A 14,421-nucleotide genomic window follows, 5' to 3' on the forward strand; every position below is an offset into this window, starting at 1 on the left:
AGCCCTTTCTGATTTCTCCAAGGGCTAGCACTTATACCTCCAAGGTTACCTTATGTTGTAGGCCAGAACTGATGTGGTCTGGTCTGATGATTCAGATTTGAGAATAAGAAAGGCACAGATAGGGTTCTTAGATTTTTAGGGTCTTCTTGAACTTGGCGGGGAGGAAAATAATGTCTTCATTTTCACTAACTTCTAAAAGAAATGTAGCATTTACTTCTATGAATTAAAAAGGTTTTTGAGAAGGGATCTATAGGTTTCACCATACTGTCATGACATAGAAAAGGTTGAAAATCCCATTATTTAACAGTTGACAAAAGGAGATTTACAAAATCATAGCAAGAAAGGGTATAAAATAAACACAAAGCACTGATTCAAGCAGGCACAGCTTTCCTGATTCTATGTTTGCCATGATGCTACAGAATCAGAAGTATATGTGCAGCTGAGAGAAGCTCACAATTCTGGTGTGTTGAGTTTGTACCAAGGCCACCAGGAAGTTATTATGTCAATATTTCTAGCTTTAATTTCCTGAGCCAATTAAATCTCAAGGTTGCTGTTAATATCTGATAAGGGGAAACCAGTATATCCTAAGTGAAGTAGAACCCTAGGAAAAGGTAGCCCAGCCAATGTGGCCAGGAATTAGGAGACACAGCTGTCTTGCATGTTATGATGTTGTCTCCCCTACTATTATGTAAACTCCTTGAGGACAGGAACTGATTCATTTCTGTCTCATTTATTAGGATCTAGGCCAGTACCTATCAAATAGCAGATGCTTAATAAATGTTAAATGTTTATTTGATTAAACTCTCCATGTTTCAATTTCCTCATCTGTAGAATGAAGTAGGTGAGATTAAAGCTCTATGATTTATAAGATACTTTCCCTGATTACAATGTCTGTGGTTACATAAGAGTAGAAAGAAGCTTGAAATTTCAAAATGCTTTCTGTTTTTTATTTGAAGTATTATGATCATCAGAACATCAGTTATGGTCATATAAATAGGGCTGTAAAAATTCTTATTGAGCAAGGTCAAGATTAAGATATTCTGATTATTATAAAATCACTATAAATGGCATGCAGATCAACAATTTTCAAAAATTTGAAACAAGGAAAAAATGTATTATTGAAAGTGTAACCATCTTTCAGAAGGAATTTTAGAATCTCAGTGTTTCAGTTACTTCCTGAAAAGTCAATTATCATTACATAAACTATAACTATAGTAGATGTATCTATTCTGACAATTAAATTAAAAAAAAAAACCCACAACAAACCTCAATATTATGTTGCTGGACATTTTTTTTCTCATTAAAGAAGAGTGCTAAATATGCTCCCCTCATCTTCCCTCCCCTAAAAAGAGTTGTTTGAATTTTAATCCAGGCAGAAACCCCACGAGACATTGTAGATGTAGGGGAAGTACAGGATTTGGAATTGTGGCCTTGGAGCAGATTATTTAAGAGCTCTGAAGCTCACATTTCCTGACTTGTAAAATGGGACTGGGAATAGGGTGGAATGGAGATGGTCTCTAAAATCCCTTCTAGTTCTAAATCCTATGATTCTGATTCACCTTAGTAAAACATTAGTTCTGTGGACCTGTTTCCAATGTGCTCTAAAAAGTGACCTCAGAAGTCTCACTACTGAGCATAAATTGTAAAGGGGTTCAAGACAGAAAGAAAGCTCCCATCTGTACTAAAAAAATCACAGCAGCACTTTTTTTTTTTTTTTTTTTTTTGTGGTAGTAAAAAGCTAGAAATAGAATGAGTGCCTGGGGAATGGGTGAACAAATTATGAGATGTCAATGTAATGCAAGACTTACATCATAACAGATCATGAACATGAAGAATATAGAGAAACTGTTGTAAAGTCTGATATGAACTGACATAGGGAAAAAGACAGAACCAAGAGAATAACATACACAATGAACATAATAATGTAAATGAAAACATTAAAAAATGTGAGTATTCAGATCAATATACGAACAATCTTGATTTCAAAGGACTGGTGATAAAAGTATATTGTTCCTTCTTTTGATGAAGACACATCAGACTGTAGATATAGAATGCTACATAATAAAGCTAGATATGATCGATGTACCAGTCTGCTTTTCCTTAAGGTTTCATTTTGTTATGAGAGAGAGAGAAAGGGAGACAGAGAGACAGAGAAAGAGACAGACAGACACACACACACACACAGAGTGTGTATGTGTGTGAGAGAGAGAGAAAGAGACAGACATTTAGAGAGAAGCAGACAAACTGACAGAGAATGAGGAGTTGGGAGAGAAGAATGACATATTAGGAAATAAAGTGAAGTTAAAAAAAAACACCTTTGGTAAAACTTTTTGGCTTGGTTAACACTTCTTGTGACCCTAGGCAAGTCACTTAACCACAATTGCCTCAGCAACAAACACACACACACACACACACACACACACACAATATTGGAGAACAGCAATACTAAAATTTTTGTCTTCTTTGGAACCTTTCAGAAAGGAAAAAGATGGTTACTCATTATTATTAAAGGAGAAATGGACCTGTGATCTAGATGTCCCAGGGAAGAGAAAACTCTTCACCAATGTAAATCAGCAGCACTTTCTTGGCAATTTAGTTAGAATTTGCCTAGAGCACTGAGGGGTTAAGGTTCATGTAGCCAGGTCACGTAAGAAGTAGGATTTGAATCCAGGTCTTCCTGGCTTTGAAAACAGCTTCCTATCTATTAAACCACCTAGTCCTTCACTTGCTACTATAAAAAATTCATATGAATCAATGGGAGCAATGGAGCTAATATAAATCTAACATTAGGCAGTAAAAGTTTTAGTTAAATAACATGAGTAAATTATTTCCTTGATAGAAATAAAAGAATGTACACATTTTATCAGAAACCTCAGTACAGCATATCGGGCATCTGGGGGAACATCTCCAACACCACAATGCACTATTCTTTGTGACTGACTTTCTGTTTAGATAAACAATAAGTTTTGACCAATAATAATAAATGAAGCGGTCTTGAAAAGTTACACTGAAGCCGCTTGCAGTTACTGGTGTAATCAGAAAATGAAACCAAAAACATTTCCACATCCTTTGATCGTCTTATAAAGAAAATTCTGAGTCTACCACATTTGACTTTCCTTTCAATCTAGAGGCTAACTTTAATGTACAAGAAACATTTTAACTTTTGAATATTTCAAAGAACATTTTATTCAGCCAAAAGTAAACTGTATCATAATCCTGTAGGCAGCCTCAGATATCATTTAAGCCTGGGGAAGATCAACTTGTGACATTTCAATACAGGCAGGGTATACCTACCCCTATGTTCTATAAAACTTATTTGTTTCTTTGATTTATCTCTATAGCCTGTTCTTTGCTATGTAACCAGTAAGAAATGCAATGTTACCACGAGTTGCTTTTCTTACTGCTGGTAAATCATTTGTCTTTTAAAAAAATCATTTTAGAAGAAGGCATAATCCAGAATTTACAAATGGATGGGGTAAAAAAAATACAATGGTCAAATGGCTGTCCATATTTTTATGTTTTGGAAAGGTAAACAAACTTCTCACACTTCACAAGCTATGTGGCAACTCCACCTCAATCTGCTTCCCCCTTGGAGAGCACTGAGACAGCAATAAATAAGCTCAAGGAGAGACAAGCACTATGTAAAATACATAAACTCTTGGGTGCATCCAATGACTTGCTTTGCTGGCTGGTCACTAGGTAACATGACAGTATACACTGGGGAGGGGAGTGAAAGAAGCCACTGTGGTTATATAGCCACATGTTACCACAGGGTGATGTAAATGCCATGGCCATAATTAGCTTTTAATGAACACTATGTCAGCAACACTTTAAAAGGTTAATAGGAGAAAATCTTTAAAATGTCTAAGAGCTACTTATAACCACATTGCTTTTTCCCCACTGAAGGCTGGAGGATGAACAACTAAAATGATGAATGGAATATGAAAAAGGCTATGCAGAGAGCCTTGAGACTTTGACAAAAAAGAGGCAGGAAAAGTGGTGGCTATTAGTGTGGAGGAATAGAAAGAGCATTAGATGGGAAATCAGGAAGGCCCGAATTGAGATCTTGTCAATGGGCCTCAGTTTATTCATCTATATAAGGGGGATACTAGACTCTAAAATCTCTATGGGCTCTTCTAGTTTTACTGTCTATGATCATATTATCTCTAAGTTCCTTTTCAAGTCTAAATACTATGATTCTAAATATATAAAGTCATACTATTAACAAAAAGTTTACCAATTTTATATTACATGGGGGTAAAATGGATTATTTCATCAAATTCTGGAATACCAGAGTTAGAGACTACCACTTGAGGCTTGAGAGGTATATTTAGAGCAAAAAAAGAACACAATGCTTTACCTAATAATAATTATAAGTACATATAACTTTATATACTTTATACAATACTTTTCAGAGTAGCGAGGTCATATAGTGGCTAGAGAGCTGACCCACAAGTCAGGAAAACTCAACTCTCTGAACTCAAATTTGGCCTCAGACATACTGTGTGATTCTGGGGAATTCACTTCACCCTGTCTGCCTCAGTTTCCTTGCCTGTCAAATAAGCTGGAGAAGCAAAGGACAAACTATTCCAGTATCTTTCTTTACCAAGAAAACCCCAAGTCAGATGACAAAGAGCCAGATACAATAAAAATGACTGAATAACAACAACAGCACTTTAAGATCTGCAAAGCATTTCACACGGGTTATCTCATCTGGTTCTCCTAACAACCTTATACAGAGGAGAAAACCGACACTACAAGAGGGCAATGTCTGTAGGGTCATACCACTCCCGTGCCTCAGGCAGGATTTGAATGAAAGTCCTCCTGACTCCCAGTGCAGTATTCTGTTCTTTAGCCATCTGGCTGCCCCCCATTCACATAGAATATATTAATAAAACATATTATGATAGGAGCTGTTCCAGACTTCAAGCACATATATATTTTAAAAGAGCAGATTAGGTTAGATGAGACTTTAAGCTGGAAAGAGTACTCCAGTGGCATCTAGTCCAACCCGTCCCCTCCATGGCACAGATGAAGAGCTGAGGCCCACAGAAATGGCTTGTTTAGTCACTGTGAGAAGGTGATGAACCTAAGGGACACAGAGATCTGCATCAAATCTAAAAAAAAGATAGAAGTATGACAGTCTCAATACTTGAGATTGATGTCAAGAAGAACAATTATATCCTTTATCTGTTACCCTTTTTTAAAAATTTAATTTTTTTTCCTAATGAAAATTTACTTTCTTTCTCTCCCTTCCTACTGAGAAAGGAGGAAAAACAACTCCTCGGTGACAGACATGTAGAATCAAGCAAAACAAATTCCTGCACTGGCCATGTCCAAAAGAAGTCTAAATCTATACTCTGAATGGGCTGACTGCTTTATTATGAGTCCTATGAAATAATTATATCTTTCTTTAACTAAGCATAATGGTATGTCTAGCAATATAGAAAGAAGAAAAATTATTCAAGGCAGCAATAAGAAAAAAATAAAATGTCTGAACATTTTCCCCCTTTTGATTGGACGGAACCTACCAACCTTTAAGGCTTTCAGTAAGACCTAACTTTATTTCCATGAGTACTTACTGGAGTCAATCTGAATCGTTACTGCTATTTCTACTGTAATTTTATAAAGCCTGTTTCAGACTTAAAATAAGTTATCTATCCAGGGTTCAAGATGGCACTGTTGTTATTCTATTTGGTAGTAGGTATAGATATAGATATAGATACACACACACACACACACACACACACACACACACACACACACACCCCTATGGCAAGGTCATGTACCTCCAAGATCAGCTGGGCATTTGTGTCTGAGAAAGAAATTCTGTACTTGATAGCCAATCAGATTTGAAAATTTTCTATCCAACTTCCTAGCACCAATGAAAGCCACAGCAGGGGCAGGCAGAAGCTGTGATACCCAAGGTCATCAAAGGAGAGTTTTTAGAACATAAGCTTCCTTGCCAGACTGAACTGAAACAACCTCAAAAAGACTAGAATATCACAGGAAATATGGGCTAGATTTTAATTTGAAAATACAATTGTGTCTTTATAATAGTCATCTGGGTTGGCTCAGAGGGTAGGACATATATGAAATGAAAGCTGGATGGAACGCTTTCTCCTGATAAAGAGCTTCTATGGTGTAAATGTGTGTGTCACTTTAGAACTCTAGGGAGGAAGATCTGAACTAATGCATCATAGGTGGGAAAGGAGATATCTGAATTAATAAAATAGTGGTGATGCCATGTGGATCAAATGAGATAAGATATGAGAAGTGCTTGGCCAATCTTGAAGCTCTATGCAAATGCAAACAATCATCATCACTACTTTATTAATGATGATGTTCTTTGGTATTCCCTTTTCCCCATCATCCTTTTCTCTGCTATCTCTCCCTCACTTACCTTCTTTTCCTTGTTCTCTTTTTCCCCTGCCTTTTTTAGTTTTTCTTTCCATCTTAATTTCCTTCTATTTTGCTTGTTTCTACTACTACTACTACACAGACATGGAAATGAAACATATTTTAAATTATGTGCTATGTTTAATGAATCAAATTTTGTGGCTATTGCTCTTAATTATAAAAGAATAGAAAATCTATTATTCTCTTACTAGGGAAAAAAAACTGCCAGTTACTAGTGATTTTTTTTCCTTGTGTATATCTCTCAATACTTTCTATAGCTACGCCAATGGGGTTTTTTGTTGGCTTTTTGTTTTTGTTTTTTTCTTAAAAATGTTTCCCACTCCTTGTATAGAGCAAGAAATAGTTATATTCTTTATGCCCAGGCAGATTAATACTATGTAAGTACTCCAGTTTCTTATACTTTTATGCATCTCTGAGCTTTAATGCAAGGCTCTATATATAACAAAATTCTAAATAAATACAAATTGTAAATAAAAGCTAAGTAAATTAAATGCTAATTTTCCTTCAAGATTTTTTTATATAATATAAAATCAAAGATCATAAAAACTTATGATGATGAAGATTATTATCTCTGTACTAACACATCTCCCTCCTCAATCTCTGCCACCAGAGGTAACTGCAGTGTGATATTTGCCACCATCACTTTATATGGCTGAAACTGTATGTTTAGCACTCCAACATCACTCTATTTCCTTCCAGCTGCTTGGCTACAAGTATGGTAAGCCGTTAAAAAGTGGTGCTACTGCAGAGGCCATGGACACAATAATGTCAACAATAGTCTTACACACAGTCACAAATTGTCAGAGTTGGAAAGAACTTCAATAAATGTCTACTACAATCACTTCATTTTGCAAATGAGAGAATTTGTCTTTAGAGTGGCCAAGTGATTCAGCCAAGATGCTACAGCTGTTGAATGGCAAATCTGAACTCAAACTTGGGTTTTTATGTATTCAAAAGCCCTTCTGACTCTACCACACTGATGGCTCATCCTGAATGAGCCTGATGGAAAGATAAGTTCTTTTCTTTTAAAAATTAAAACTATAAATCTTTATTAAAACAAACAAAATGTTAACTGAACTAGCATTTATTAAGTTATTACTTATGTGGAAAGCACTGTGCTAAATTTTAGAGATTCAAAGAAAGGCAAGATAATCTCTGCCCTCTAGAAACTTAGAATGTCCTTACCAACAAGAAAGATACATATACAGAGTAGCATTTGAAGGAAAAAAAAACAACACCTACACATTTAATCTGGAAACTTTTCTACTAATGTGGAAACATCACTTATGGATTTGGATAGTAGGAATACACCTCAGAGGCCATCTAGTCCAATCTATAACTGAAAAATAATTCCTTCTAATATATATTCAACCAGTTGACCTCCTTTGTTTTAAGACAATGGGAGGAATCCCCACTTTATCCCAAGATATCTAATTTTTCCTTAATGTTTTACCTAGCTTTTCTTTTAAGATGGTGCGGAAGCAAAGTAGAAAGTCATTTAGATGGGAAGTCAAAAGTTTTGAAGGCCAAGAAGTTAAGTGTTAAGGCTTCCCCTAAGCACAAAAATAAAAAAATTCAAACATTCCACATTATGGGCACTCTGACTTCACAAGCAGCCTGGAAAAAGTCCTCCTAGGAATAACAAGATTATTATGTGATCATCAAGTTTCATAGAATACATACCCATGTATGTATGTATTTCATAGAATACCTTTGTATTCATCACTGACATTAATGTCAACAATCATCAGATAAAACAGACACTAAAGAAGTTGTGTGACAATGATGAAGTCTGATGGAGAGAAGAATGCTTGCATCCAACCTTCCCCAGATTACATACTCTTACTACTGTCAACTAAATTGGAATCATCTGGTTGCTTGTAGCTACCCTGTTCAACAAAAAATAAAGTCTGCCACTTTTAAAAGCAAACACCTAAATCTGATCTTGGTATTATGCCCCAAATGACTAGAATAATATGTCATTTGGAATCTTTTACCTTGCACTCAGATTTCTCCCACAGCTGGTATAAGGATTAAAATGGGTTAAAATGCCTTTATTGGTTTTTGACAAAAATTCTACCATTTTCTTTGGCTTTACTGTGCCCCATTCCTAGTTTCTTTCAAAAGTATGTGCTATTTCAGTCTCTTCCTCACTGGACTACCAAAGGTAGAACTGTATGGGGATGGTAAAGAAGAGAAAAAGAAAGCATCTTTTCTCTATCTAGCATTCTATTTTCTAAGAGCTATTCTTCCTTTACAATGCAGGAACAAAAGAGGGACACTATACTGGCATAAACATATATTTATATCAGCTGCAGTTGGTGACTCTCTCTTTCCAATCATAAGACAGTAATTTTCTACTTTCCTCTTTAAACAATGAGGGGCATCAAGTCTCCCAAAACAAGTATGACTAGCTGAAAATTAGCATGTGATGTTTTTTCTTAGCAGCTGGATCACCCTTAGCTACCTAGAATTTTATAGTTTATTTTCTGAAAGATTTTATATCTACTTATTTTGCTGTACCTTCATTAATACAAAATTTCCTTTGTTTATCTGAATTCTTTTTATCTTTACTTATTTTACAATGATGCATTTGTATGCCATAATTTATTCAATCATTCCTTAATTGGCACCTACCTTTTTTTCAAGTATTTAACTACTGCAAAAAAAAAAAAAAAATGCTCCTATACATATTTTTATGTATTATTACCAATCTTTTCCTTTTTCTCTGACTTCCTAGGAATATAAGTATATGCCTAGTAGTGACATTAAATGGGAAAAGGTTTCATATGGTTTGGTGCTTTTTTAAAAGCACAATTTCAAAGTGCTTTATACAATGATTAGATTAATTCATAGCTCCATTAATAATCCATTAAGAATCCTTGTCTTCTCACATTCTCTCTAACACCTGCCATTTCTTCTTTTATTATCTTTTTCATTATAATTCTCTGTCCTTTTGTGCTGCTCCATCAACATCACTGCTGAACTGGAAGATGGCTACTCCATTTTGTATTTTTTTTACCCATTTTTTTTACCCAAAAATTTCATCAGGAGTGGCCAACCCCTTTAAGATCCTCTCCACTGAGAGCTAGATAGGTCCATGAACCATAGTTGCTGAAACCTTTCCAACACTGTACAACTTGGTTGAGTTTATCTTATCAGCAAGACAGCCTAGGATCACCTCTACAATGAGAAAGTTGAATATGTTTTAGGAATTTGTAATCTTTATTGATCATGTAATGAAAATTATTAAAATGGAATCATTAAGGTTATTCAGGTCAATTCAAAAAGACTTGTGATAGAGAGAGCTAACTGCATCCAGAGAGAGGACTAAAAGGATTGAATGTGGATCATAACATATTTTCACATTTTTGTTGTTGTTGTTTGTTTGCTTGTTTTTTTTCTCATTTTCCCCCCTTTCTGATCTGATTTTTCTTGTGCAGTGTGATAAATGTAGAAATATGTTTAGAAGTAAATATGGTAAATCTATATTGAATTGCTTGTTGTCTAGGGATGGGGAGAGGGGAGAAGGGAGAAAGAAAAAGGTTTCATTTTTCTTTTTTGCCGTTAGATTAAAAAAAATCCAAATTAATGCCTGCCCCCCCCCCCATTTTTTAAAAGAAAAAATGTCCAATGCGTTTTCTTTAACACTAAATCTTGTTGGCTTACTAATTACAAATATAGTATTTTTTTGTGGCCTGGCTTTTATCTTAGAGTTCCTTGATGATATTATAAGCCCAGAACAAGAGCTAAAATTCCAAATCATAGTATGGATGTATACTATAGTATACATACATATTCTATACATACATATAGTATACAGAGTATAATAAGGTATAGAGTCTAATCTATTTGTTTCAGTTGTTCCTTTCCAGAGATATCACTTTTTAAAAAATGTTTTTCATTTATTAATGAAATGTTAAAAATGTCCTTTTTTTCAAAAAGAAAAAGAAAAAACCAAATTAAAAACAAAACAAAACAGTTGCTTGGTTCTCAGAAAACAACCAACATTTTGCAAATCTAAAAATTACCTCTAGTGAACAAGATGGGAATTCTTCTATAGCGTCAAAATTTAAATTTGATTTTTTAAAAAATGTTATTTCCTTTTTCTTTTTTTTACTTATTTGTAATAAAAATAGCATGCAATAAAACCAGAAAAGTAAAGGGTAATAAAATAGAACTTTTACAGACATGTCAACTTACTGTGCAGCCATTCTTAATAACCTAAAGTAAAATATGGTACATAGCATGAAGTGCTATGACCAAAACATATTGCCACTAGTTTTATTGGGAAATAAGCCAATTTGATATATTTTTTAAAATTTTGTTAAAGCTTTTTATTTACAAAACATATGCATGGGTAATTTTTCAGCATTGACCCTTACAAAACTTTCTGTTCCAAATTTACCTCCTTCTCCCCATCCCTTCCCCTAGACGGCAGGTAGTCTAATACATATTAAATATGTCAAAATATATGTTAAACCCAATATCTACATATACATATTTATATAGTTATCTTGCTGCACAAGAAAAATCCAATAAAGAAGGAAAAAAATACCTGAGAAAGAAAACAAAATGCAAGCAAACATCAACAGAAAAAGTGAAGATGCTATGTTGTGGTCCACATTAGTTCCCACAGTCTTCTCTCTGATTGTATAAGCCAATTTGATCTTAGCAATATCTTCCCCCTCATATGGCACATTTATAGGAAGCCTACCCCCCAAAAAGAAAGAATAAATACTAAAGAATAAAATATTAAAAATATTTTGTTTTTACCTCCCAATGGCTGAACACCAACTGTGGACTGGCAAGCCCACTAGTCCTCTTCCTTATTTCATCAGCAAATCCAAAGCTTTCAGCTACTGGAAGTACAGCTTTGATAATGAACATGTCTGTCCCTTCTTTCATTTCTTCCTGTAATACTCGACCTTCTCTCTTTGACAAAACAGCATACACCCGACCTGCAGAATCACAAATCTTATTAACTGATTGCACTGGCCACAACTTTTTAACCATAAAAAAATGCATACTTAAGAATGTCCACTATAATGATCTGCCCTAATATGTAATTTTATCAAATGTCCCTTGATAGTATTAACTTACTTATAATGCATTTTTGGGATACTGATTGCATAGTTCTAGTTATGGGAAACACCCGGTGTACTAATCTTTCTGAGTCAAAGAAAAAAGGACATATTTATATATTTTTTTCTTTAACCCAATCTTCTAAAAAGTACAAGAACGAGAGAATATTAGCTTTAGGAAATTGTAGGTCATCTCATATCCCTAAAAATTCTTGTCATGTAATAGAAATCAAAAAAGTTTTCTTGACCAAAGCCTTTCCTATTCATTATCACTATTTCATATATTTAGGAAACAATAAGTTTTTTCACATACATGAGTATGTATGTAGAAAGTATTTTTTATCCTTCAAAGGTAATTAATGCTGACAGTAAAGAGTAAAGATAAATGAAATTCATATAAAATCCTAAAGACTAATTTTGGCCAATGCCACAATTCTGGTCACTTCTTCTGCATAACTTTTTGTGAGAACTACCAAAAACTGTAACAAAGCATTACTTTCTCTTCCTGATCCTGCCTGCCCCCTGGTGGTGGTGTCAATAAATAGAATAGTAGAAAGGATTAAGAGAAATAAAGAAGAGAGAAATAATTCACAGATAATGACTGACAGGTTTAACAGGAATGGTTCTTCAAGATTCATACTATCACTTGTTAATAATCTCTTCAAAATTTTCAATTTTTTTTTCAAGCTCTAATGCCTTCTTCTTACCTTGCAAATACATTCAGGCAATATTTCCAATCTTAGAAATTATTTCTTTTGATCCTGTTACCCCTTCCAGTTTTCTCCTACCCAAAAAACATGTCAAAGGAATAGTTTCTTCAAGATATTAACTTATTCCTTCTTCATTTCCCTGAAATCTATTTTGCATTCCCAACAATTACTGAAAATGCTTTTCTGAAGTTTCTTAATGCCAAGTAGGCCAACTGGCTTCATTGAGTTTTTCCTAGGTCCTAATTCCATTTGACTTCTTTATGACACTTAAAACAGCTGATCATATCCTCCCTTCTTGAAACTTTCTTCTCTCCTGGCTTCTTGTTCACCAACCACACTAATCCTATTTTCCTTTTACTCTTCAAAAAAAATTCTGATATTTCCTTTTTCTCTGCCTAACTATAGCTTTCACCAAGATTCAGTCTCCTCTGGTATACTTTAAGCTTTGAATAACCTCTTTTTTTGTGTGTATTCAATTACTATTTTTATGTCTTCTATATTTCATGTCCAGTTCTGATCTTGATGTAATGTGATTTTGGAGTCTCCTGACCTTGGAGCTTCTGTTTTAATGAGACCTTGGTCTTCTGGCTTTGGAAAGTGCCTCAGAAAACTGAGCACACCCAATCATCTATCTGAAGACCACCCTTAATTCATCTAATTACATCAGAATACACCATTGCTGTGTTCTACTTAGAATTCAGTCTGTTCATTAGTAGCGTCACATTGCTTTTAATAAACTTTGCCCCTTGACTAGGAGAGAGAAGGGTTCAAACCTGCAAATTCTTTTGAGCCACCTCGTGATACTGGTCTGGGACTTTTGGGGTCCCCTTCTCAACCTCAACAATCAGATCTCTAATCCCTTCTATTATCAAGACATTTTCAACTGGATATCCACCTTTACCTCAAAATTAACATGCCCAAAATTTCACCTCTCAAGTCTCCAACTCCTATCATCTGAACACTGCCCTTTGAATAATTAAACAAAAAAATCTTGAAATCATCTTTGACTTTATGCAGGTCTTTGCATTCTTCCTGAAATTATCCTAATTCAGCTCATCCACTGTTGGAATCTTTACAAACTGCTAACTCATTAGAGTTGAAGTTTTGGGCCAGAACCTGAAACAAGGTACTAAGTAGAACTAATTGATACAATGCTTGTGTTTACACCTTTACTCATTGGAATTCACAAGTATGAGAGATTCACAAAGTAAACTTTGTAACTTTGTGAATTCACACCTCCCTTGAAGCTCTTAGGGCCAGAGAGCACTCTGGGAGAAAACCCATAATCCTGGTCTGTGATATATAAGAAAGCAGAGCCCCAATTGGAGAGACATTCATTCCATTTTCCACTTGGCTGGCTGATGGCAGAAGAGAATTCAGCTGAATTACACGAGGAGTGGAGCTGAATTTAGATTGAGAAGGGAGCGTCAAGTGAGTTCAACCAGAAGCTCTCTCTGAGTGAGGAGTCTTACTTCGGAACATTGACTGGGTTTGGAGAGGAGCATTCTGGGAGACTGAGAGCCAGAAGCCCTCTCTCAGAGAGAAGACAGATTCAGCTTAGTGCTGGCTCTGGAGGCTGAAGAAAGCAGAGGCAGAAGCAAAGGACAAAGCTACAAAGAGAGAGAGAGAGAGGCCTCTAAGAAAAGCTAACTGGACTATATTGGAGATTGAGATCCAGAAGCCCTCTCTCCGAGGCAAGAGAGATCCATTCCATTTTCTACTTGCCTGGCTGTCCAAAGGACAAACCTTTGGATTTGGAGACATTCGCTCTTGGAACCAAGCAGAGAGAGAGGCCTCTAAGCTAACCGGGGTATATTGGAGATAATAAAAGATCTGAACTTTTATCACCTGGTTGCATTTGGGGTAATTATTGATCTGAACGGCAAGTAAGGCTGCCTCCAGAAAACCTCCCCTGAGAAACCTGCTTTCTCCCAGAGAGAACCATTATTATTTTAAAAGAAGAAAATCACCACAATCCACATTCTATCTCTTAATCTATTTTTTACTACTGACAGAATCATTTTCCTAAAACACCATTTTATCATATTAATTCTCTTGATCAAGAATCTCAAATGGATCCTCCCTTCCTTATCATGTCCAACAAAGTCTTTTCTTACAAAGTCTTTCACACTGGGGCCATCTTAACTAATTTTATTTCTAGCTTGCTTAAACTCCTAACCATTCAGTTCCCTAACATTCCTTAATCT

At 35.2% G+C, this 14,421-nt stretch overlaps 1 protein-coding gene across 1 annotated transcript in view; it reads right to left on the reverse strand.

Annotated features, from left to right (window-relative positions):
* EFL1 (elongation factor like GTPase 1) overlaps positions 1-14,421 on the reverse strand; it is a 208,710-nt gene that overhangs the window by 20,903 nt on the left and 173,386 nt on the right. Inside the window, exon 19 of the mRNA XM_051981171.1 lies at positions 11,197-11,381. Within this exon, the coding sequence (XP_051837131.1) occupies positions 11,197-11,381 (185 nt within the window). The remainder of the gene's footprint in view (positions 1-11,196; positions 11,382-14,421) is intronic.

Source organism: Antechinus flavipes, chromosome 2, assembly GCF_016432865.1.
Source record: "Antechinus flavipes isolate AdamAnt ecotype Samford, QLD, Australia chromosome 2, AdamAnt_v2, whole genome shotgun sequence".
Classification (NCBI taxonomy): Eukaryota; Metazoa; Chordata; class Mammalia; order Dasyuromorphia; family Dasyuridae; genus Antechinus; species Antechinus flavipes.